Here is a 27,209-nt window from a genome sequence, read left to right on the forward strand (position 1 = left end):
AGCGAATTCAAGCAGAGCAACCCTGACAACAGATTTTGACTGAGAAAGTTAAAGAGGGCTTTTAAACTTCACAAATTTTCATCAGGTTAAATTAACACCTGTACAGCGTTCAGTGGATTCAAGTGGATGTAACTGATAACAAGGTGAAGCGTGTTTGAACACCATGGCGTAAAAGGAGATCAATTTAAAATCAGTGAACTGATAAAGTTAATTGTGATAAATTTGTCGAATGAATCACTCTTACATCCTCTGCATTTATTTTTTTTTTAATAAAAAAGACCTTTTCAATCATATCCACGTATAAACATGTCCACATCAGGGGTGAATTTGCAGCAATTTAAACTAATTGATTTCTAAGCCAATTTAGATGCATCACTAATCAAATTCTGTGAGAGCAGCTTGATGCCAATGTGTGCAATGATGCAGAATTCTGCTTACCCTACCTTAAGTTTATTAAGTATTTGGAAAACCACTGGGAGTAAAAACCCGTAGAAGCTTGTGTTCTTGCTAACATCAGCAGCAAACAAAGAAGGTGCATTTCCAGACTGAGGAAGAGGGAACAATTTTTACAGTCATTTTTCATCAGACAGGAATCACACTTCGTAGTGTCAATACTCCAGCCAAATACTGCCTTTTCAAAGTTAGCTGCAATGAAGACCGTGACAACAAAATCCTTGCAGTAATGTTGAAAAGAGGGATGTCCAACTATGTTAATAGCTAGCTAGCTTCAATGCTGCATGATCAGATTACTTGTAGATAATTGGCTTGCCTGATTCTCCTCAAGGTTCACAGGCTAGTTTCTGGGATTCACAGATTTGGAAGAGATAAGGAGAATCCTAATTATTCTCTAATCCCATCTCATACTTGACAAAAGCTGAGCAACTTCACCCTGCAACTTCTCCATCAAATTTGTGACAAGGTCCTCCTAAAATGAGTGACTGCTGAACTTGCTTTACTGCTGGTTGACTCCACTGCCACAGTCTGAGGACTGGCAGCAGAGGTTCAGGAAGGACAAAAAATGCTGTGCTTCCCAGTGAACTGCAAGGGAGGGCTCAATGCACAGTCCTTGCTTCATGGGAGCTTTAGGAACGTGTAGGCTTGGTCCTGACCATGCCCCTGCCCTGTTGTATCTCCAGGTTTGACAGGATTCAAGTCTCCTGTGTATTGGCTACTCAGATATTAAATATTCCAGTTGTAAGCAAAGGGAAACTATATATACAAGAGTTCACCAATGTGTCCAGAACCAGTCATTCCAAATATTACATGACAATTTTGAGAAATACCACCAACAGTAATATACTGAAGCAGAATGGCAAATGTGGGTTCCACTTTGGTAGGCTCACTGGGTAACTACTTGCTGAATGAGCTACTGGTATAGTCTGGAAATGAGGTTCGTTTACAGCTTGGGTCAGCTTTTCAAGAACCCAGATCCAATTCAGAAGAGCCAAGTTTTTAAGTGATTTGCCTCAAGAACTTGCAGTGTGCATCTGCAGCCCAAGTCTTTACATTCAACTGCTCCTCAACAGTTTAAAAAAATAGTAAGTTTTTCAGAGTATGTTTGGATTTGAAGCTTTTGATTTTAATTTTCCTAGCTCAGGTGAACAAATGCTTGTAAAAAGTTCGTCTCACACACACACACACACACACACACCCTCCACGTTTCTGAAAATCCAGGCTTTGGTTCTTACATTGTGTTTTCACTTAAATAGCTGCTTATCTATATATGTCTGTATTTGGTTAGTGCAACTCCACATTAAATAATAATAATAATTAAAAAAACATTTTGCTTTATTAACAGTATTGCCAGAGGGAAAGGGATGCAAATTCTGGAATTTCAGTGCGCTGCAATAACACATAACAAAGTGTTATATCAAAGTAGCAGTGAAGTTGCTTCCTGGAAAATATATGGGAAAGGGACCCAATTTCATCAAGCTCCCTATTATTATATTTATTTACTGTTACACATCCTTGGTCTTAGTGGGATGAACTACCATATTTCACATAGTTTCCTCTGTTTTCCATAGATGCTTTTTATAAGATAAATGTATTGATATTCTGAAAGCTTATGAATTTCTCCCCATGGTGATTTGATGGCATGCAAGTTCTGAAACACAAAATATTTTTAGTGTTCCTTTTTATCTAAAACTCTAATGCTTCTTGTTTTCCGTGACTGCTCTGAAAAAAAAGGGGAGTGTGAAGGATTTGGTGAAGTATTTAAGTGCAGAAAACATTTTAACAGTGCAGTAGACTTAGTTTAAGCTATAAATCAGACAACGGTTCCCTGTTTTTTTCTCAGAAAAAAAAATGTTGTGCAGATGAAAAGAGATGGCAAATTGTATGTTAACTCAGAAAGACCACACTGCTGTACAGTTATTCTTTCTTTTTTTTTTTCAGTCTTCTCCAGCATGTTTCACTGAATGTAGAGGCTGATCTGTGTATCAGATACCTTCTGCCATTACTGTTTTAAAGAAGTTTGACTCTCTGAAGCTCTCAGAGAGCATCTGTCTGGGACAGAATCATAATATTACCTACATGTTTCCCGGTGTTGTTTTTCCAGATGCTTAGTTGGTAGCCAGAGTTTAAGGACAAGGCCAAAATAGTTTCACTTCTGATTTTCCTCTCAGCCTGAGTTTCAATTTGAGTTACTGTTCCTGTGTTGTTGATGGGTACCTAACAGCATCGCATCACATTGGCCAACAGCCCGGATCAAGCCCTTCAGTAAAGCACCATCTCCTCAGGCACCGTGCAGTTTTGGCTGCTGGAGACAGCTGCTGGAAGCAAATGCTGCTGCCGTCCCCTCCGGCTGGTCACTTGGTGGTGTAAAAAGGCAAGAGGGCTCTTACATGTTAACCGAAGTGAGATGGAGGATTTGCACATGCTCATATTCTGTCTTTGGAAAATCTAAAGCTGAGTCCTAATTGCTTGACTCCAGTGAAGATCATGTTTTTTAATAGTAAAATATTACAAGCCATCCTAGCAACTATCCACTTGGGCAATGACTATCAGCTTATGTGAGATGTTTTTCCAGAGCTTCAGCTGTTTACAGACTTGTCTGCTTTGAAGCCGAATGAGCTGAATTACTGAAGTTGTGCACCGTTAGCATAATGGTAAATTTTAATGTATAGAGAAGTTCAGCTGTGGCTACACAGTACAAAAATTGAAGTGGGTCTCATAGGAAGCCCACATGCAATGAATTTTGTCTGTGCATACATAATTTGTGGCAATATCACAGTGATAAACAACATTTAGCAGACACCTTCAGCTGCATCACCTGTTCTCTGTGCACTAATTCAGCTTTCCTGGGATAGCAATTAAACTTCTGACTGGCATCAGCAGCTTCCAGCAGCAGTCATTAAGAGAAAAAAAAGAAATCTGCTAGAGGCGTATTCACCTGTCATCCAGTGACTGTGCACATGCAGATTTTGTAACTCCATTTCACTTGAGATACTGGATGAGCCATGGTCAGTCGTGGGTTTCAGGAGCCCCCTTACTGCACCCAGCTGAAAAGCTGGAGGCACCCTACCTAGGAGCAAAAATGTCCAAACTTATGAAATGGCCACCAGCACAGGCTTTTAGACCTGAGGGTACTTGGGGTATTATCTCCTAACGCTGTGCTGCATCTGTGTGCAGTGAAGACAGTTGACATACTTTGTATAGTTTTCTGCAGGGTTTTAGTTATCAGCTATGCCTGTTTCCAAAACCGGTGTAGCTTAGGCTTTTGTCAGCTGAGATGTAAGGCATGGCAGTGGTGGGGATAGGGTAAAAGTGTGGCATTGGCAGAAGTCCTGATGGCATGGTACAAAGATTTCAGTAGTTCTCATTTGGGATAATGACATCCATAATTCACTCTGGTATTACTCCCTCGGGCAGTCTAGAACTTCTTATAAAAATCTTTATTTCAGTTTGGTTTTAGTGGTAAATCTCTGTTTCCTCAGAAGCCATCTGCTACCTGAGAATGGCTTTTTTATAAGAAAACAGATGCCCCATTTTCATACCAACTTTTTGCATGTGCAAAAAACAATGCAGAGTCTAAAACCCCATTTCCAAACATTCACACCTCCACCAAACCTTAACAAAGCAGAGAAATAAGTGCATGATAAGGAGAGTAACAGCTCCATTTGAGTGCACCTAGCCAAATCAAGCCCCACTCCTCTGCATGGGGAGCCCAGGGACTGCAACTCAAGGCCTCAGCTCTGCGAGGATGTGCCTGCATCCCTGCTTTGTGGTGCAGCTGTGTGAGATGCGAGCATATTGCTGTAACATACCGTTTTAACAGGCATTAAATCAGTAGGATTAGGTCCATCTATACACAGTTGAGGACCTTTTACCTTGTACCTTATTACTTAATTGTGTACACACTGTGTCTTTTGCTGCTCTCTTCAAACTGTGGAAATAGTCGTTTTTCTCAAGGAAAGCGCCATTATTTTAATTGACTTTAAATTTGCGCCCTCATTTATTCTTATATTCGTTAACCACGTTTACATGAGCCTGCCAAATCAGAGATGGAAAGATGTTGCTCACATATCTCATCACCTGAACTGCTCAAAGCACTGTGTGAGTTTGATCTCTTTGCAAATGTTAGTCTGCCTTGGGGTTCTCCTGAGCACCCATCCACTGAGCTAAAACTCTGGGTTTGCGTGCTGGTGTTTGTTCCTGAGGGCTCATCTCCCTAGCGAGCGTGTTTAAACAACTGAAGTGCTCTTACAATGAAACATTCAAATTCAGGCCTTTATTATTATGCAATCTGGGATTATTTTTTTTTTTATCATTAGACTTCCTTCTGAACTGGGTGGTTGACACTCCCTGTTCCAAATTCCTCTCTCATGAGCTAGTTGTTTGGAAATACTGGCTAGGAGGACAAACACCGTGACTTTTTTTTTTTTCCTAATCTGGAGAAAGTGCTTTTTTCACTAGGTATTTGGGATTAAACTGTAACCCAAAAGCAGGCCACAGAAATAGGATAAAGATCAAAACAGAAAGGAGAGCATTAACAAGTGGATCGGTAGAGCTGGGAATGATGGGACTGACTCGAGGTGCTTTGGGAGTCAGAGTTTTCTTGCATATGATTTAACTTGGATCAAACCTTGTCCTAGGAGAGGAATGTATACCTGCTCTGGCAGCATGTGTGCTCCGTAAAATAATACAGAAAGCTACTCTGTATTGTGACAGACTGTGGATTCATATTCATGTTTGCTATTAAGAAAAAGTTATTTCTGATTAACTCCATGCCTAAGCAATTATAATGACAAATGAGACTCCTTTGACTCGACTCTCCAGTCAGATCAGTCTGAGCAGAGAACCTCGCTCCTTGATCCATGTCCAAGAATGTATTTATCAGGGAATTTTAGAGCCCTTTAAATTCACTTCCTGATGTGAATTAAACTAACTTTCAAGTGCAAAACCCCTTGAACGTTCCCTGTGTGTGAAGTGAGGATTTCCCTATCTTCTCTGCGCATCCCGTGATCCTGTAATCTTCTCCATCAGCATCCTCCCACACAGCAGTCCCCCTCCGGAGCTGAATGGAAGCGTTTCCCCCTTGCCTGCAGGGACAGAGCACAAGGCGAGGTCCTCTTCCTGCACCCACCAAACGCTCTGACCTCCAACGTGAGCACCAAGGTTTTGTCCTTTTCCTTGGAGAGTACTCCCATTCTTCTTCAAGCATCTTAGCGTTGAAAGCACCGTAGCCAGTTGAAAACCTGTCAGGTCCTTCAGGTGGCCATGTCACACGTTGCTGGGCTCTTGAAAGAGCCCTGGAGAAACCTGATGCACCAAATCCTTTTCGTTGCAGTGCTCCAGCCGCTGGGAGGGTGCAGCCAGCTCCGACGCTGAGCGAGCAGCTGCCTCCGACTGCAGCCCGAGCATTGTTTTGTTGTCGTTCCTGCCAAGGAGTGGCAGGAGCTTGCATCGTTTCCAGTAATGAAGTGCCTGGGGTTCTTTTATGAGTTGCACACTCTGCTTCTCCGGAGCCGTACAGTACGTGCTGCGTGACTCCAGGAAACCAAGGATTTGTTTTGACTTGCTGAAACAACGTTCGCTGTTTCTCTTTACAATTTCACCCTATGACTTGTCAATCGTCTCCCCCTCTTAAGAATAACTTCAGACTTAATTAGCTGAGTGCAAACATCTTTCACTGCCGTGTGGATTAGGCTCCTCGTCGGGTGCATTTACCAACAGAATGAAAGACATCTTAATCGGGGGTTTCTGTGTTTGTACTGCAGTGTCCAAAGTGCTGGGTAGCTGTCGATGAACAGTTGCTATTGACTGTCTCACTTGTTGGGGATGACCAGCGATGTGGGGACTAGCCATGTTAAGGCTTGCTTTTTATTTTAAAAGCCCTCTCTCCGACTTAAGAGCACTTTGGGGGTCTCATTATCATTTCCCTGTCTGCTAAGTAGGATAAATGATACGTACCTGCCTTGCAGGGATGTCCTGAAGGTGCTGCTGTCTCCTCAGTAGTTCCACAATGACCTTACCAATGATATTTTAAATGAGGCAATTAATACTTTGCTGAATTGCAACGTAGCATGGCACACAAACCTCTACTAGGTAAGTTTGGAACAGGATCACCACAGTATTACCTGGGTATATGAGTGTGCAGTTATAAGCTTTGAATTCTTCAGTGGTGAGTTTCATTTCGCATCTCCATCACTCAGAGAACATTTCTCCAGACCATGAGCCACTTGGGTCATTTCTGGGATCCCATCACCCAGCAGCAGCCTCCGCAATTCTCCGTAATTCTGCAGCAAGAACAGATGATTTACCTGAATGTGCACAGTCACAACAAGGGCTTTTTGGCAGCATCCAAACCCATGAAGAACTACACAAAATTCACAACCTTCTTTGTAAAATTGTCATCCTTCCTGTTAGTTCCATAGATGCCTTTTTTCATAAGCACATTAAAAAAGCACCTTTAACCTCTATAAACTATTCACTTCCCAGGAGTCAAAATTTGACAAGTTCATTTTTAGCCATCTATTCTCTCCAAGATGCTGTGGTTTCTGTTTGATTCTTCAGAAGTGAATCATAGCTTCAAAACCCTCACTACCTTAGCAAAATACTCTTTCCATTAGCATTTAACGTGTTTAACATGGGCTCGGACATGTTATCAGAAACTTACACCAGAATCCTTATAAAAAAACCTTGTGTGATTTCATGCCCTGGAAACACCTTTTACACTGTAACTATTCATGCAGGTATCGGGAGATATGAGGCATATGGATCTGAGCTAGTCAAATTAATACCATAATGGCTTCTGGCTCAACAAGCACGTACAGTGCAAACAGAGAGCAGAACAGCTGTAGCAGACTTACCTTTTATGTGGGTGGCATAGACGTCTGCCAGTTAAAATGAATCATTTCTTGCCATATGATTACTGTTAATAAGAATTTATGTTAACGTGTTTGTGTCTGAACTTTGCACAGGTTAATGCCTGCATTTATTTGCTTAAAAAATAGAACATATCATTGTTTTTTTGTTCTTAATGGACTTTCTTTCCTCATTTGAAAGCATTCCAGGACTTCAGCAATGCAGAGCTGCCAACTATCCCTTAAATTAAGATGTTTTTATCTCCATGAAGTGCTTTCTGCATGTAATTCTGTATACACCAGCCAATAGTTTCTAATGTGGGAACCTCAAACTATACTTCTAAATCCATATAGAAGCATTTACAATGACCTTCAAAATATGAAGAGGAGTCCTTATAAACTTTTTTTGAGTGTCTCTTACTGCAAACATTTATACTTATGCTTTCCTTTAAGTAGTCCCACTGACAGGCTTTAGCCATTGACTTCATTACATTAACTCCTTTTGTGTAAAATTAAGCATTTTTCCTAGAAACAAAATGTTACATTTATTATGAGACTTATCAGCAGCAAAATGTTGTTTTAAACATGCCCTCCACAGCTTACAAAACATTTCAAAGTATCTGAGAAGTCTGTGCAACAAGTGAGGCATTTTATGGCATGAAACACACAAGTTCAAGCATGACGAGTGTTAACAGTCTTTTACTTAGGATAGCTTTGGGATGTGCCTCTGAACAAAGAAACGTAGTTTTAAAATTATTTAATAAATAAATGTATAAGGAAATACAGTGGGACAGGGTAGAGAGAGAAAAAAAAATTGCAATAAAACTGCATGAAGTACAGATTAGCTGGTTATGTGATTGGAGACTGATCCTTGTGTGTCCTGTCTGGAAGCTATGCCCAGAACATACATTTTGGTGGAATGACTTGTTCACTCACTGGCTGACTTAGAAGAGTTAGCAGAAAACAGGCTGGAGAACACAGTCCTAAAAGGCTAAGGAGGAACTTGGCAAATAGACCTTTTCTTTCCCCTCTACTGTCAATTCTGCCATTCACATCAACATGAGCAGAGGACTCTGATAAGTGAGGTATTTCCATAATGCTGTCGCTGGAGCTTCTGGCGGCTCTTTGGCTAACAGTATTCTCCTTACCTCTGTTCTGACCATGCTTACTGGTGTCTTGAGATCATATTTGCATACATTTTCCCCTGCAACGTCAACAAATCAAGAACCCTCATATGTTTTTTTCCAGTGTCATCCTGCATTACCACCTATAAGAAGACACCGCCTCCAGTCCCACCGAGAACAACCACCAAACCATTTATTTCCATCACAGCCCAGAGCAGCACGGAGTCTGCCCAGGATGCATACATGGATGGGCATGGACAGAGGGGAGATATCATCAGTCAGTCTGGACTTAGCAACTCCACAGAGAGCTTGGACAGTATGAAGGCACTAACAGCTGCCATTGAAGCTGCTAACGCGCAGATCCATGGCCCAGCAAGTCAACACGTAGGAAACAATACTGCCACCGTCACCACCACCACAACCATTGCCACTGTTGCAGTAGAGGACAGAAAGAAGGACCACTTCAAGAAAAACAGATGCTTATCTATTGGAATACAGGTACGGTGCACGACTTGGATTATATGTGCACCATTGTTTGGGGTTTCTACATTTGTTTTACTGCCTGTTATACAATGTTTCGTGTATTTTTCTTGTTTTCCTGACAGGTGCCTATGTAGAATTTCCAGCAGCTTAATCATGCCACATGGTACTAATGATGTTTTACTAATTTATCATAAAAACATCAGATGTGAGGATTTGTTTAAGTCTCCTTGCTGCTTGTTATTCAGCTCTGTTAAATTACACACATGAGCACTAATCTATGAATCATAACACAGCAGGGGTCAGAAAGGCATGAGTTAAATCATTGAAAGGGAATGTGTAAAACAATGATTTACATTACACTATCACCCCAAAAATATTTTTGTCCAGCCTCACTGAATTAATTGTCACTGCTTATTCATGCATTTCGTAATGACTGGTGGCCACTTGAATGAGGCAGCATTGTTCCTATCTCAGCCTCAAGAGCAGAGGATAAGTTCCTTCTGATTTGCCCTTGTTAAAGAAAATTACACTTTTTTTTTTTTTTTTTTACCTCTAGTGGAATGAAACAAGAAAACTAACCCTGCCAAAGTTCACTTGTATTTACAAAAAGGAGAAGAGCAAATAAACTAGACCAATTTAATCTGCTATCTTAATTAATCTTTCCCATACCCACCCCTACTCCCCCCTCCAAAAAAAAAAAAAAGAAAAAAAAGAATGTGCATAGAAGGCCAACTATCTGCTTGCAGGATTAGCTCTTGCACCAAAGTACTTGAATTTACAATCAAGTGAGAATCAGCACAGGTTTTGATGGGAGATGAGTCCCAAGCAAGCAGAATAGCAATCCACAGCTTATTAGCCTTCTCAAGAAAAAATGGTATTTTTTCATGCAGATGGAGATTGTGTTTACAACCTCCTCTGTGCCTGGACAGGCTTATCTGATTTGCAAAGCCTAAGAATTTACCATGAAATCTCTACATCTGCCTGATGAGATGGGAGGCGCTGAGCAGAACTATGTCATCCCAGGGGCAGCTCCTGCAGAAGTGGTGTCTTTACTTACCTCTTACTTCTTCTTGGGAGGGCAATGGTTAACTATTGCCTATGGGATCAGTTTACTGGCTTTTTGTACTCTTTCTATGCTTCACAGTCATTTGTTTTGGATATATTCTGAAAGAAGGACTTCTGAAAGTTCAGTGTTAAACACAGGAGCAAGATCCAGGTGGGATAAGGATAAAGGAAATTTCTTATTCCCATGCCCAGCCAAGGCAAAGGCTCTCTGTTATTGTTGTGATCCCTCCTTTCACTGAACAAAGCAACAAAGACCCTTTGCGGACAAAGTAACAGGTAGAAAGAAATAATTTCCACATTTGCAGAAGCCCAAATGAGCAGCTGTAACGTGAACCAGGGTTCTTAAGACACCATTTCCCAGCTGTCTCTTCCGAAGGTAGTGTTGCTGCAAGTAAAGAATGCAGCTTTTGAGAGTCACAGGAGACCCCGTTTCCTGGCATTTGAGGAAAACATAGTCCCAAACACTGTTCAAGCATTTGAAAATCTCCTGCTAAAATTCTGAAACTTAGAGCTGACATGCATAGTCACAACCCGTACATGAAAGGCTTGGTCAGCCTCCCTCTCCTGAATGCAATGGGAGCCTCACTCAGCCTTAGACTGAACTCAGAGCAGGTAAACATCTTCATTATAGTTTGGCCTATCTCTGTAGAGCAGTGCAAGCCACCTTAGACTGAGGTTTGCCTCCTCCTGTAATAAATAAACCGAACATGCACTTGTGGTGAACCTCCTGGTGTGTCCTCTGCACCTCTCGGTTGCTCTTAGGTCACTACAAGCCTTTGCTGTAAATCTGTTGAACAAACAAGCAAAGTAAAACAAAGAAAAACCCTACCATCAAAAAGGTTAACTCTCTGTGTCAGTTATGTCATTTAAGGTGGAATTAGCTCCCCAAAAGCCTCAGCATCAAGTAAGTACTTTACTTCACTGAACAGTTCTGAAACTCCTTGATCACATTTCCTGCACAGGACTGTTAAATTTGCTCTCAACAGCAAGCCAGCAGAGGAGATGCTAGCTACACCTGGAGATCTTGTACATCTGGGGTTGGAGTAGGTTCACAGGTCACTGTGGTCCAAACTTGCTGCATGCTGGCTTTTTTTTTTTTTTTTTTTGGGGGGGGTATGACTAGCAATCTCATATACAGCACTGGGACTTAGGAACTACACTGAGTGAACCCAGAAGTTTGTGATTTTGCTCAAAGGTACATCCATGGTTAAACTTTAATGCCATACCATTGGTTCTCAAAGAGGCAATATAAAGTTCCTGCTTGTGCTCCTGGGGACCTCCTGTCTGCACAGTAGAGCAGCAGAGAAAATGCCTCTGATAGCTGCATCTACTTTCTTCATATCCTACCTGTACAGTGCTCTGATTCAGTACACTGACATTTAAACAAAGTAAACTCATCATTTTGACACTTACCTATGCATGCAGGTACAAACTAACAGGTGAAATCAAACAAATGGTGCAGCACAGCATACGGAGTACCAGCTGCTCAGAGGCTCTGGCAAATCTGAGCATCCAGTCTCCACAAAATACTGGATAAACCCCACCTGCATTTCTCAGGCCTAACATTGTCTTAACAGAAATTCTTTACAGATTAACAAGAATGAGTAATGTTCACTAATATGAACAGAAACTGCATACCAGAGATAAGCTATCCAAGTGGAAGAAGGTAGTTATGGTACAAGCCATATGCGCAGACACTTAGTAGTGATCGTGCATACAAATTGTAAGTGGCCAGGTGATATCTCTGCCAAAATACATTCTAATGAGCTGCGGTGCTTTGTTGTTTTTTGTTTTGCTTTTTAAGGTTGATGGTGCTGAAGAATCTGCCAAATCAGGTGAAAACAAAGCAACTAGTAAGTTCCAGTCCATAGGAGTTCAAGTTGAAGAGGAGAAATGGTGAGTGAAAGTTAATAATGTTTTCCTAAAGTAAACAGTTGTGCCACAATTAATTTTTAAGAGTCCCAGTTCCTGCATGGCAACATAAACCTGCTTCCCCACTGAATCATTAGGTCATCCAGCTGAGAAGCTGAGGCTTACAAATGTTATGGCTCTTGTTTCTCAGAGGTGTTTTTTTCAGGAGCAGTAGAAGAACCAGAGAAGTTTTGCTCACGCCTGGCTATAGCATGGCACAGGAGCAGCCACGGGGCACTATTGCTTTTCAGCAAGAGAAGGGGCACCTTGCAGCCTCTCCTGAGAAAACCTGGGTGCAGCAAACCTGAGCTGACAGCATTTGGGCCCTCAGCCCTCCCCTGGCCAGCTGGCTGTGGCGTTGGTTAGAGGAGATGTACATTTTCATGCCTTTTTGTTCCCCCTGTACATCTACTAAAAATACTCAAAAAATAACATGTTATCTACACTATTTTAAATTCAGTGAAATCTCTCTGTAAAGTAGCAGAGTATTTTCCTGTGGCTTCAAAAGGCTAAAGTAATTTCAGTAAAAAAGAAATGTGATTTGCAATGACCCTGTCAGGCTGTTACCAAGTTCCTCATTAACCTGCTAAAACATCTCTTTCTGGCAGACATTTCTTTATGCCTTAGACCTCAGCCCCATTTACCCACAGCTCTTCTAGCACTAGATAAATGAGCACATTAGAATAGATGCTGAAGGACCATTTCCCTTCAGCCTGAGCACAAAGGCAATAACTACCCCAAAAGCCCAACCCTCCCTCACCACCACCACCACAAAAAAAAAAAAAAGGCTGTTTGTAAATACCTTACTTCCAAAGTCCTCTCTCTATTGCTGTTTTTATTGCTGCAGAGAAAAAGGTAAGATTCGTCTGTGAAGGTCTGCCCTGAGGAAGCATTATTTCTGCATTGCCTCGTGGCAGCTGTGTTGGGGGCATTTCTTGCAGATAAAGTTGAGGTTGCTGGTGTTGGGAGCAGATGAACAAGCAGCAATCTATCATGGACTTTCAGAAGTGGACAGGCAGATAAAGGACAGCCCTTAATCCTCAGAAAATGAGTGTACTTAAGAAACAAAGGGTTTATCAGCACAGTTTGGCACTCACACTCCTTTTTTATTTTTATTTTTTAACACAGCAAAGCACAATGTATTGATTATCTGTTACAGGAATGGAATTGTAAATACAGTGCCTTCCTCCTTGCCCCTGCACCGTAACAACTGCAGAACCTCCGAAAAGCTCTACCGAATTGAATCCATGACAAATGAGTGTTTAAAAAAATATTCCAAGATTCAGAAATGTTAAATAAACATAAACTAAAAAAAGAACAATGACACAGCAAATGATATAAATACAGTAAATTGATCATGTTTTCGTGCCAGTCAAAGCTATTAAGCGCGCTGCTCTAAAGCAGGAAATCTCTTTGCTTAATGCACCAAAAGCCTACCGTACAAAATTTGTTTCACTCCTCTTCTTAGCTTCCTGTTCTTTCCTCCCCCTTTCCCTCACCTAACGTGACAGTCATTCTTGCCCTAAGGAGTCTTACCTCCTTACGTCCTTTTAATTATTCCTGCTTCTGTGCTTGGACCAAGCGAGCAAAAGATTTTGCCTCCATTTCTTGATCCAAGTGGCTCAAAACCAGAGCATCTTTGGAGCACAGTATATCTCTTCCATCTTCCACCTCGGCTCAGACCTTTCATTAGCCCTTCACTCTCTGCAACCTGGGCTTCCTGCCAAGACAAATGACTCTGAATCCTCCTCCTCTTGCACTGCTCAAGGGATAAATGTGCCTACCACTACCTGATCATATTATAACTTGATCCATCACTGCTGTTCATCTTATCCTCCGTTCTTTATTCTGTCTGCTCTCAATTCTCCTTTTCATATCCATTCCCTAAATGCAGCTTTAAGATTTCTAGCATTTACAGAGTACCATGGTCCAGTCCTTCTCCTGGGGGAAAAAAAAAAAAAAAAAAAGTACGCATTTCTTTCAACAGTGACCTCATGATCTTCCTGCTGTTACTCTTATCTCTCACCTGATCTCCCTCATGATGCTAACAAAACCCCAAACAAAATGTTCCACCCCTTTCTTCACATGACCCATCCCTTCTAGAGGCAGCTTTTAAAGGTATTTCTAACAAGGCTCAGGGCGCTTCCACTTCAGTTTGTCCTTTCTCTCTACCTGGGACTCCTTGTTGACCTTGAGGGACCACCTTCCATTCTTCACTTACAGAAGACAATTGAATTGTTGGGAGTCAACTGTTTCTACTGAACCAGAAAAGAAGAAGCAATATATTGTGCCAGGCCAATTAGCACACATATATCCTTATTGAACAAGGGGCACACCCCTTCAGCTCTCAGTTCCATACCTCTTTAATTACTTTCAGTCTCTGGCATTTTACCATGTGTGCCCCCAGATTCCCTCCCCTTACATCCTTACCCCCAAAATTACCTTGCTCATTGCTCCTAGTTGTACTATCAGCTGGTTATTGTACTTGGTTTGCCATCACAAGAATTTATGAATGCTGAAACAATGTTAGTTTATGAACTAAGGACACAGTCATAGGAGACTAAGACCATGGGTGCATGTATGCACGCACCTCCTCCACTTTCTCTGGCTTCTGTGGGTCTGGGGGAAGGTGTCCCTGCCTTTTGGTGTGGTGTAAAGTGTGGTACACCACACCATATAAAATGAAATGTTTTGAAGTGGTGATAAGTTAATATTTAAAAAAAAAAAAAAGAACACCTCTTCTGTGTCTTCAGGGAAATAAAAAAAAAAAAATACTTCTTTCTTTGGCTTTTGTTACTGTATAAAGCCATATTTTTCTCTTTTCTTATTTAGGTTTTTGTTTGTATTGACTTTTTGTCCTGACAAAAAAATACACAAGTTTTAGGGTATTCCCTGCACAATGGGCCAATCATAAGCTCTAATTCAAACTTCTTAACTCTCCAGTTATTAGGGCATGACCTTCAAATCTGTATTTTAGCTAAATTAAACTGGGACTGATATTTCCTTGATTTTGGTCTGCAGCATTTTGTGGCTGCATGCATTCTCCACAATGGAAACCATTCCACTGAGAAATTCTATAGGATTTTGGTAACATGAAACAATAATAAAGGATTATACTTTCCCCGTTAAGACTCTTAGTGATGAAAAAAGCCTATGTTAGTGGGAGAGGGAGTGGTGTAGAGCAAAGAACATGAGATTGTAGCTTGGAGATATATGGCCAAAGATCCTGCCATCAGAAGGATGTTTTGTTTTGTTTTGCTGAGGGTGGCTGCCACCTTAACAGACAAACCCACAACAAGAAAGAATATAACCAATAGGTAGAGTGAGGCAGGTTTAATCTAATGTACGAGCCACTGACACTTGCCATGGGTCAGCTGATTTGGAACCGACATCTTTTCTGGGTTTTGTGTTTTTTGTTTGTTTGTTTGTTTAGGAAAGAAATAAGTTATTGGAGATGAAATATAAACATGTTTTTCAAAAGAAAGCAAAAGAACATTTAGGAGCAGAGAGTCAAATGCTAACAAGTGACCCTGTTGTTGCTGTTCAAAACACATCTAGTGTTGCTCTCCATACTGGTTTATCCAGTCTGAGGTTTCATGGCTTTCTGCACCTTAGGCCAGGTATCTGCTGTAGTTCTCTGAAGCTGTAATTATTACACCGTGTGCCTGCAGGGCACAAGTGAGTACAAAAGGACCAAGCCTGAAAGCAGAGAAAGAAGGAAATCTCTGTTTTTAACAATTACCAGCAATTTCTGAAAACCTTTTTTTTTTTTTTTTAGGTATACCTGTAAATGTTTTGTATGTGTAGAGACAATGAAAATTTAAGTGTTAGCTTCAGCAGCTCTCCTGTGGTAAGGAGCTTTAAGTGAGAGCAAAACAAAAAGGGCACATGTGGGACACAAATGGTATGTCGCAAGAGTAAAACATCCTGGAAGTGAACAAGGAAACTATGTCAGAGGCTAAGATTACCATCTGTTAGGTGGCTTATGTAGAAGTGCTGGAGGTAGGCAGATAATGGGTGCCTTCCCATATTTCCATGTCATTCAGCATACATTTCCTTGGGAGTATTTTTTTAATTTTGAACTGATGCTATATTCTATTGCCAAGTTGTTTTTCTTTTGAAGACAGATAGGTTACACAATCCACTGCCAAGAATCTGTCAAGCAAGCCTGTAGCATACTATAATATAGATAAAACAAAGGCAAAAGAAAGTAGGTCATTCTGTTTTATTTGTTGAGCAGAGTCTGGTTTTGGTGGTACTAGCTCATAATGAACCCAGTAAGAGTATACTCCTGAAAGCTTTGAAATGTAGTGCCTCCAGCAGTACATCCTCTTGGCAAGTAGACCTCAATGTTTTTCACGTTTGGGATTTGGTGTAGGCTGAAAAGCCAGGGTGTTCTCTGAAACTATAAATGGTCATCTAAAACAGGAGCAAATCACAATCTACGGCACTGCAGAAAGCAAGAGCAGGAGTGAATGTAGAGGTAGGGTCATGGAGAAGGATCCAGGCTCCATGGAGGGAGATGGATTATGGGCATTGCTTTTCTCCTGCTTTTCTCACCCTGGAAGGTGTGGAAGAGGACACTGTAGTAATGCCTTGGCTCTTGGCAAATCCAGATTAATGACTAAAAAGAGATCCTGTGTGAGCATGGTGCCAGGATGGGCACACATTAGTGTGTGTGTGAGTGTGCAAGCATGCACTTCAGTGATGGGGATAAGGGTCAGGTTGGTGGCCAAATTTCAAGCAGTTTTTTTAAAAACTGACGTAGTCTGGACCAAAAGCTTTTCACTGTAAAGTCAGCCTAAAGTTCAAGTCTTTCTAACCATTAATACCAGTCTAACAGCTTTCATTGCCAAGGACGGGTAGCAGATACTCAGGAAAATTATAAAGGAAAGTGTGCAAAGGAAAAGTGTGAAGGGTGTGTATAAGCGGTACTTAATTACAATTACACACTGTGTGAAGAAGTACTTTATTTTTGCTAGATTTAAATCTTCGGGCCTCTAAGCCTTACAACCAGCTACCTTCCTCCCTGCAGTTCTTGCCCTCAGAAATGGTGAAATGTCACCTAGTCAGGATTTCATCGCACTCTCATAGCCCTCCTCAGCCATCTCTTTTCTAAACCAAGAAGTGTCTTTCCTCCTATGGGAGCCATACCTTATCGCCAATTATCCTTGTCCTCCCTTTTGAACTTTTTCTGCTGTATCGGTCCATAGCAGAATGCTTCGCTCTGTTTGTCGAAGGATAAATACTGCCAAGCTGCAGAGTTCTGCTCACTCCATATTTTTCAGTTTGCTGATGTGTATCATGCAAAACTGCAGCAACATAGCCATGGCTTTTGTGTCACTTAACAACCACATTTCAAAAGAGCTAAAGAACTGCAAGCAGCAGCTGCTGCATTTTTTTTATTTATTCTTTTTTTTTTTTTTTTATTCTAGACCATTATAAAAAAATACAATCTATTTGTTAAAGTTTTCCAGGACCAGTTTGGCTGAGAAGATACTTTGGGCTTTCTTCTGCAGAGGAATTGGTCCTTTCTTTTTTTTTTTTCTTTTTTTTTTTTTTTAAACTGGAGAACCTTTCCTGACTCCTGTTTTGCTTTGCCCTACGTCAGCCACCATTAATATCTTCAACCAGCAGGACTTGATACAGTGCTCCCTGAAGTCTGCTGCACTGTTCCTTAGGTATCTGGATGTATCAGGTATACAGCACCTGAAATTCTCCCTCAGCATCCTTCCATCTGCTCCCTCCCCAGCTGCAGACTAAAGACACTTGCCCAAGTGCTGTCAGTCATACTTGTCTAATCAGCTGTTACTCTTCAGTGGAAGATAGAATATAAATGAAGGGAAGTGAAATAGTTCTCAGCATCCAGCTCTGCTGTCACCAACATTTTCACTGCTGCTCAAACTCAAGCTAAAAACAGCACTGATGAGGGCAAAACAGCCAAAATATCACAGAGAAATGGGTCCTAACACTGGTTTCAAGAGTAAATGTGAGACTGCGAACAAATTCAGACTGTATTATCAGCTGCCTGAGTGTGGTGGCATCCTGGATTAGTAAGAAGGGTTGGGAATCTGTCCCCACTCAATTCAAAACTATGTTAATTCTAAATATTATTGACTTAAGTAACATCTGTGTCAATTACTTCTATGGTTCTACCTTCTTTATCTCCTTCCATCATGGGGCAAGACAGATATCTGCCTCACTTGCATTTTTCCTGTGTTCCTCAGCATATCAGTTTCTAGAGCTACCCCGACTATCTATAATTATTTGCCTGCTGATTTTCCACTCATTTCCTACCACAATTTACTGCCTGTCACACTTGCTCTCACTTGCCACCTCCTACACTGCATTAGGTGTCTCTTACTCCTCATATATCCCTCTGCTCCTCTCTCTGCCTCGCCACCTCAGATTCCTTGGACTGCAGAATTTGGGGTGCTGCTTACTTAAAGAAAAAAACACTCAAACACAAACCCCCAAACCTTCTCTTTCCCATGCTTATGCCTTCACCCTTCCTGGCTTTTCTGCAGTCTCACAGGGTTTGCTCTCTGCCCTCAAAGGCTCCAACATATGGAAGTAATGCAAGATGAAAGGAAGCTATCTACAGGGTAGCAGACATCATGATGAGGGTAACATGGACAGCAACTGAGAACATTAACTTTTGTGGAAAAGAGTCTGGTTTGAGACCAAGGATTGAATGTAAAAAATAAAAGGTCTTAGCACTGGGAATGGGTGCTAGAACTGAGAGCTGGCACTGGTATTTGCAGAAGCAGGAAATTAGCAGGTACATAATTACGATGAGCAGTTATGAAGAAGCAATACAAAATACTTAGCTGGGCTAAAAGTACTTACCTTCTTTATATATATAATGTATAATATTACATAGATAATGGACACATTGATTTTATTTTCTTATCAATCTCATGTGCATGATTTTTGAAATATGATTTGTGAGTTCAGGTGCACAACTTCAAAGGGGGGTGCATTTTAAAAGTTGAAAGAGCAGTCAGTGCTTCAAATTGGACCCTTTTAACCTTCCATGAATTGGTGACCTAAAATCCTGAGCCACCAACACTATTAGTTATCTCCTGGGCTAGCCTTTGGCTTTGTTAAATGACACAATTAGGGGTGCTTGCCTCAGTAAGCAGTGAGCTTGCATGCAAAAAAGAGATGTTTGTTGGCTTGCAATGAGAAAAGAAGTCTATGCTGATCATTTCAAGAAAAAACAGAATGTAGCACTGAGAGCCATAACTGCTATTCTTAGGAGGAGAGGCAGACTCTTAATAGGTCCTTTCTTACCTAACTTACCTCATGCCACCTAGCCAAAGCTTGCTAAACATGTTGTGTTTGTGCCCTCCAAAGCTTTCGCAGGTTTACACGATCTAATAGTGTAACAACAGCTGTGCAAGCAGACCTGGATTTCCATGAGAACTTTGAAATAATCGACCCTCAAGAGGACAATATGTGTTCTGGACAAATGTCAAGACAATTTTCCCGAGATGCAAGCACCTCTACCGTTAGCATACAAGGGTCAGGAAACCATTACCATGCATGTGCAGTGGATGATGACTTTGACACAGATTTTGATCCGTCCATTTTACCTCCTCCTGACCCCTGGATTGACTCTATCACTGAAGATCCTCTGGAGGCTGTTCAAAGGTCAGTGTGCCCACGAGATGGCCACTGGTTTCTGAAGCTACTTCAGGCAGAGAGAGATCGTATGGAGGGCTGGTGCCAACAGATGGAGAGAGAAGAACGGGAAAACAACTTACCTGAGGACAGTAAGTAACTGACTACAATAATATTGCAACTAGAAACAAGTATTTAATATAGGTCAATCTGACTCCTGTGAATTCTGTATCATGCCGTGTCTTACTTAGCTAATGAAGCTATGGTCGTGATTCTCTAAAGGACTGTATGCATGTATACAATAATTTGTATTAAAGTTGACGGGGAATGCAAATGCTCAGCACTTCTGAAACTCAAGAGGTAGTAGCTTTTAGGATTGCATACTCTAATGGATAATTAGGAGATCCTGGATAGGGATCTTGCAGTATTGATGTTTCATAACTCTTCCATTTGAAATCACTTCTCACAACCTTAGAGTATAATTTAACAGATTCTGGTTCCTTTTCATTAAATTCATATTTTCACTGCCTTTTTAGAAGGTAATTTGCATCAGAGCCTTCAGATGCATCTCCCAGCTGAAACAAGTTACAAGTTTTGCTTCCAAGTCATTGTCTCCCCTCATGTCTCTTGCAGTTTTCATTCCTCTTTGACCCTCCCAGTAAAACAAGCTCTCCATATTCTGTAATAAATACACACACTCTTGCAACCTACATCTTAGTTGTCACTGCTACAAGACATATTATCCCACCCATAAAGTAGTGGGAATGACACTTTCCTGTCTAGTAAACTTTCACTAGTAAGAAGACTCGGGTAGCTCACGTCTTATATATTCACACTAATTAGGGAAGAAGAGGTGAACAAGTGGCTCTCTGTCCAGCATTTTTTCCTCCAGTAAAAACAGATCTTTTTTCCATTTACTTCCATTACAAGGAGCAGTATTATTGCTAGCCATCAACTTTTGGACATGGGTAAATCTGTGGGCTGAGGAGCATGTTCCTTGTGAATGAAGCTTTCTCAAATTCTCAGAGGGAGCTTCTAGAAAACACTAATGTGCACCTGAATATCAAGATTTCATTATTTTATAATTCTGGGAGACCTAAGTGTATTTTCTTGGATATAGCAAATACCACTTTTACAACCCCCAAAATAAAGTCCTACCAAACTCCTACAACTGGACCTCCTACAGCTTCAGCTCCAGGATTCCTTCTACCAAATTTCAGATTCATCTGTAATTCTTTTGAGGTGTAAAGGTTTTGATTTGTGAAAGGAAAGGAATCGACACTGGAAAAAAAAGTAGTTTTTAAATAATTAGTAATGGATAATCTATTTCTGCTAAAACTTTCCATTCGACCCAGTGTAGGAAATAACCATAGAGAAGTTAGATTTAAATAGTTAGACATTACTGTAAGCAACTGGAAATTGACTTCTAATGGAAAGTATGAGATAACCTTAGCATTTACATTAACATGTACATTCAGTTTTTCTATTTCTACAAAATTTCTATTATATAATAGGTTAGCTATTTCCTCTGGGGGAAAATACAGAAGGATTAACCTTCAAAGTACAACCAGATTCCCCAAGTTTTAGAGTATTTTAATCTCATTTTTAATTTACATTATCAATGCATTCAAAAATCTCATTGAACATGTACCAGAATGCAAAGGTTTTGTTTTGTTAACATGTGAGAAATAAAGCCATGAACTAAGAGAATTTAGATTGAAACTGATGCGTGAGTACATAACAAAATAGGAAATGACAAACTGTTTGGAAGTCCAAGCCACAAAACCCACTTGCTTTCTCTTTGCCACAATGACCAGCAATAGTGGAAAGACCTACATATTTTACTTGTCCACCGAAGCAGCTATTCACCTTAGGGAAAAGACGTGGATTTTACAGGCCTGATACATGCAGAAAGTGTATGTGTGTGTGCAGAATTTTCTCCCTTTGATATATGATAGTTTTGAAAGCTCTTTTAACCGTCGGTGAGAGAAGTCTGTTGTGGGGAAGATAAAGGCGTAGCCAGGCTGGCTCTTACCAATGCCCCTCATAGCACACATGATATGTGTCCTGCGGGCTGTTCACCCTCCAGATTTTTCTGCCCGGCGCTTCTCGTGGAAGCAGGAGGAGGAAAGGGGTCGCCCACGTTGCTCAGCCCCTGCCGAGGCGCCGATCTTGGCGTGATGCTGCCGGCCGCTCCGGCACGGGGCAGCTGCCTCCCGCAGGGCTCGGCACATCCTGCTCTACCTGGTGCCAAGGAGAAGCATATGGTGGGGCCACACGGCCCGCTCGGCAGCGCCAGAAACAAAAGCCTGGTTGTTACAAACCCAGCCCCAAATTGCACCTTTTTTATACATCTACAAACTTTGAAGAGGGGGAGAGAAGAGGTGCGTGCGGTTCAGTGTAGCTGATGAAACACAACCGGGGCAGGGAGCGCATCCTTTGTTTCAACCCACCATCCGCAGCGCGTGTTTGGCCAGATAACCAAATAATGTCAGCGTGCGATGAGCGAGGCTTTCTGGATGCCGCGGCAGCTGACGGAGGGCTCGCTCCCCCGGCGCTCCCCGTAAAGCGATCCGCGCTGCCTGCAGACAATGCGGCCCTTGTGCGAAACAGCTGTCCGGGGGAGCCGGCTCACTGCTGCTTGACAGTAGCTGGTGTGTTACAGGGAGACATGGGGTATTATCTAGCTGGGAACGAATCTGCCAGATGGGCCCGAACGCTTTGAGCCAGGAATGGAGTCTGCTGCTCTGTATAAAAACAAGCTGCGGGGCGGTGGCTGCCCAGTGAAATGCCAATATAGGGAGAAATAATGCTCCCCCTGCACCCTGAATTATTTATTGTCTGGTATATTATGGGCTTATCTGAAATCATTTTCTGATAAAACTGTAGTGTGTGTAACAGGCAGGTGAAGAGTACTCACACTTCAGGCTAGGGCACCTGATAAGGCTTCCGTGTATTTTATTGGTACGGGGGTGTTGGCTGCAAACTCCAGTGCTCTCATTTAAAAAATAAATTAATTAGTTAATTACAGATGTGAGGCTAATCACGCTATCAGAATTGATTGAAGCTTTGGATCAGGCCTCAAGTGAAATCAAGCATTTACCTTTTGTTTTGTTTTGTTTTGTTTTCCTTCCCCTCCGCTCTCTCCACCCACCTCAGCCCAGCGAAATGCCGTTCAGTCAGAGCCTGGCTGCTGGTGTTGACGACTTTTTGCTTCAACCTCCCCAGCAATTAATACATGCGGATGCAGCATTAGCAGCAACAGGTCTGGCTTGCCTCGCAGCGCTGCTAGCAGGCAGCAGCTGACCTCTTTATTTCACAGCGGCATAACCCCACGGCTTGGCCTGGCTTTTGCTGGATTCCTTCTGTTGTTTTGGATTTGTGTGGGGCATTCGGGTCTCTGACAGAGCCGGCAGGCTCGCTGTGAGCACCGGCAGACACGCTTCCCTTCCGTGCAGTGCTGTAACGTAACTCCCGTGCTGAGATAACCATCGAAAGCAAACAGCGGGCCTGATTCACCACAAGTCTGGCATGGTGTGGGTTTAGTGGCAAGGAGAGGCGGGCCGGTGAAGAAACAACTGAAATGGAAAACCAAGGCTCTGACAAGACATGTTGCTCCCTGCCTTGCGTATAGGTTGTACTCCTCTGGACTAGCCTGAGAGCAGAGCTTGGCTCCAAATCTGTGAAAACCTTCAGACTTCAGTCTGTAAATTCAGCCAATTCTAGCAAATGATACGGTTTGGGTGCTTTCTGCTGCTTTGTTTTGTTTTGATTGCATCCCCAGGGTGGTAGCAGGACAACCTGGGTCACAGCAGCCTTGTGCAGGGACAGCCACCAGCCCAACCTGTGGACCCTGGCTGCCTGTCTTTAGCCACACACCCCATCCACACTCCTCTTCCCGCTGCTGTGTTCACTTCTCCCTGGAAGGGACTTCTCCACACGCCGATGTTTCTCCAAGGAAAGCCAGCTCCGGGCCGGCAGCCCTGCCGGCATCCAAAGGCTGGCGGAGAAAAAAGAAATCCACAAGCAGTGAAACGACGTAGCTAGGGAAAAAACGTGAAGTGTGCTAATAGAAGCCAAGTAAGTCGGAGAGCACATGGAAACTGCTTTACTCCCAGTGAATAGCATTTACTCATGCAGACAGCCCTATTAATTTCAATGAGATCACTCCCATAAGTAAATATGACTCAAAGCAAGGACTGCCTGCTCCAAAGTTTGCTCCATTTGGCTGTTTTCTCCTTAATAGCTGAGCTTAAAACCTGAGCAGTAGCCTTAACTCTGAATTTCCTGGCTTTTGTCATGCTTGGCGTTATTTAAATGTAGCTCTGTCGGGATGAATAGGCTAAAACGCTGGTCCATCCTGGCTGGGAAATGGATTGTGACAGCTCTATGGCAGGGTTACTTCATATGCACAGTGCGCAGCTAACATCTGCAAGGCAAATGTCAGCCCGGGTGCCTGCCACCCCTGCCACTGCTCCTGACACTTGGTCCTCGGGCAGGGCTGGGCCCTGCAGCCAGCCAGGTGTTGTCCCACCAGGGGCACCTGCCAGCCACAGCCCTGCCTGCCTCCTTCCTCGCTCCTTAGGCCCCGGGGCATGGTGGCAAAGTTGAAATGCAAAGAGATTGGACCCAGTAAGGTGGTCATTCCTCCAAACTCCCCTGGCTCCTACGTGATGACTTTTCACATCACTTCAGTTTGCTTGGTTTTTGTTGTTTTCTTGCATTTTGTTATCCTTGTGACATACAGTCTCCTTCCAGGGTGGGGCAGGTGATGGTATCACCAGTTCTTTGCTTGCGTTTTCAATCCTTTTCATTTCTTTTCCCATGAAAACTTTGGGGGATACTTATAACAATACCATCCCAAAGTAGGTCCCATGCAATTTTTAAAAATAAGAGAAGCAACCACGTACTGCTTGAACAGCATATAGTCTAAGTTTATACTTCATCATGTTTTAAAAGGGCAGCAGGCTAGGGGCTAAGGGACATGAGGAAATTCCCCGGCATGTGTCTATCCCAGAATCACTTTCTGTGGCCTCCAGTCTGCTGCAATAATAGCGAGGAGGCACTCCAGATGAACTGAATGGGATCAAAATAGATATAAAAAAGCAGTTCTTCCAAAATAGACATGACTGTCTGTTTCTTAAAAGTCGTTGTAGGAGATAACTGGATTTACAAGGAAGAGAGGTCAAAGCAAAAAAAAATAAAAAAATAGCAATCAGACTGTGAAAACAAAAACACTGGTACGCACTTCTCCCCCTGGGGACAGGGTGACTGCAAAGCATATGATGGATGTTAATAACATTGCTTCATGCATTACTGGAAGGCATTCAGATCCGACAGTGCTGAGTGTGCTGGATAACCCTGTATAGAAAAGAAAGCAGGCATGAATAACATTATATAGGTGTTTAAATCTGCTATGATTGCATCTTGATGGGTTGGTATTCTTTGCTGTTACTTGGTTTTATGTATTTTGTTGGTATCCTATTAGCTGAAAACATCGATTTGAATGTTTATATGTATTTGTTCTCTTCCCCTTGCTTTCTCTGGTTCTTTTCTGATGCATTTTGGATGGAATTTTGCAATTCCATTTACTTTTTCAGTGTATGGCTTCAAACCTCTCAGGATTTTCTACTAAGAAAGTGTCAGGCTGTTTCGACTTTTTATTTTACTACACCTTGGCCCTTCTCTTTGGCACTGGAGGTTTTGACTGAGTAAGAAAACTGGGCACTCTGCCTCGAAACACTAAAAGCAACACGCGTCTGGAAACAGAGCTGTGGCTATTGATAAGGCTTTGTGCCTTCTGGAGAGATTCCTTTCAGTCTTTCGCATGCTTTGTCCCCCCCTTTTTTTTTTTTTCTCCTAACTTCCGTGACGGGGTTGGTTGTTGACTGGTTGCACATTAACAGACTGCTTGCTCTGGAGGGGCGAGGAATCAGTGACACTTGACTAGATACAGCCACGGCTACAGCAGAAGTGGCAACAATAGGGAACAGCATCAGCATGCATCCCACAGTCAGCTGGGATGATGGTTTTTTCGGCAAATAGCCAGTCGCTAGGCAGCCAAGGACAAGGACTTCCTTCTCCCTCCGCTGAGATCTCTGAATATTAAGCTCTTCTTCCCCCAGAGGAAGGGGCACGCTCCCATCTATTGCCAGCAAGGTGTGTTTAAATCTGCTGGTGCTCGGGATGCGACTGCCGCTCGGTTAGTGCAGGTTTCCAGGAGGATCCTGTCTCATCTGTTTTCCCCTCCCGAGAAGCTGAGAGACCGCTTTTCTCCCCTTCCCAAGTCTTGGGAAGCGTCAGAGTGGCCGAGCTCCAGATGAGGCAGCTGTTCCCAAATATACTCAGTGGGAAGAGTTTTCATAACAATGGGAACCACATGAAAGCTCGCAGAGAAGCTCCTCCTACTATTGAAGAGCCCTTTCAGTTGAGTGGTTTGCATATTGGGTTGCATAAATGACTAGACACACCAAGGGGTCCATTTTCAGTACTGTGCGCATAGAATTAGACACGCAAGCCTTGCTAACAATAATGAGAGTTGTGTGCAAAACTCCCTGCGCAATATGCTGAAAATATTCTGCTTGGTGGATCTTCCAGCTCACGGCGATTTCCTGGCAGCGCTGAGCTGAGTTCTGGGAACAAAATGAAAGTCTGGGCTCTGTGTGTGTTCACAGAGCTCTTTCCTATAGTTCCCCGAAAAATGTGAAAAGATTCTCTCGAACTCCCCCCCTCCACTTTTTTTTTCTTTCCTTTGTATGTTTAGAGTATAAATGAACTCTGCATCCCACTTTTCCTTAAGGAGTGAGCTTTAAGGCTGCTGACGGAAAAGCCATTTGCCCTTAAGGAGCAGAGCACAGATTTCCCACTACTGTGCGTCTGGTTTCGCTTCGCGGTGGGTGTTTGTGCCAGCTTGCTTAGCGTGTGATTCGTGAGCGAATCCCTGGGAGATGCCTTTCTCTTACCAAGCCTTGCACGGCCGCATTCTGGTCACACAATGCGAACACGTGTTGCAGCTGGTCACAGGACTGCGAGACACCAAAAATACTGTTAGAAGGGCTTTTTTTTCTTTTCTTTTTTCTTTTCTTTTTTCTTTCTTTTCTTTTCTCTTCTCTTCCTTTCTTTCCTCTCCTTTTCTTTTCTTTTTTCTTTTCTTTTCTTTTCTTTTCTTTTCTTTTCTTTTCTTTTCTTTTCTTTTCTTTTTTTCTTTTCCTTTCATCAAAATACTTAGCACTATTTTCGAATGGAGCTCTGACACCTTTGTGATAGGTTTTACACAAAAAGTGACTGTGCCTAAGGGATGATGCAGAGAGTAGGAGTTTAGGACTAGTATCTCTTCGAGCTCTGCCAACAACTCACCCTGAGCAGGCCACTTCAGGTCTCTGTATTTCCTGTCCCTCCATCACCACTGTAAAATTGTCATGGAAAAGCTGCTGTACTTATATGATGTCTGGGACAGAGGGTACTGCAAGGATCTGTGAGTAGAAATGGTGAAAATGGTGACACAATGGTTGCCATTCGTGGTTTTCACTAATGAAGTGGTTTGTTGTTTGTTTGTTTTTTTTTTTTCTATTTTTGATTAAATTAAGTGAAAATCTCTATTTAACCAAAGAATTGGGAGATAAGTTATTTCAGCTGGCAGGGAAAGGGAGGAGACCACAACTAACCCACCTTCTGTACAGAGCTGTTACAGACAGTG

The 27,209-nt window shown here is 42.3% G+C and overlaps 1 protein-coding gene across 4 annotated transcripts in view; it reads left to right on the forward strand.

Moving 5' to 3' along the window:
• Positions 1 to 27,209, forward strand: part of DLGAP1 (DLG associated protein 1) — a 136,635-nt gene that overhangs the window by 103,178 nt on the left and 6,248 nt on the right. For all 4 annotated transcript variants that reach the window (XM_035564147.1, XM_035564148.1, XM_035564150.1 and 1 more), the window contains 3 exons: positions 8,553 to 8,926; positions 11,781 to 11,872; positions 19,247 to 19,665. In XM_035564147.1, coding sequence (XP_035420040.1) covers positions 8,553 to 8,926; positions 11,781 to 11,872; positions 19,247 to 19,665 — 885 coding nt within the window. The remainder of the gene's footprint in view (positions 1 to 8,552; positions 8,927 to 11,780; positions 11,873 to 19,246; positions 19,666 to 27,209) is intronic.

This window comes from Cygnus atratus, chromosome 2 (genome assembly GCF_013377495.2).
Source record: "Cygnus atratus isolate AKBS03 ecotype Queensland, Australia chromosome 2, CAtr_DNAZoo_HiC_assembly, whole genome shotgun sequence".
Lineage (NCBI taxonomy): Eukaryota > Metazoa > Chordata > Aves > Anseriformes > Anatidae > Cygnus > Cygnus atratus.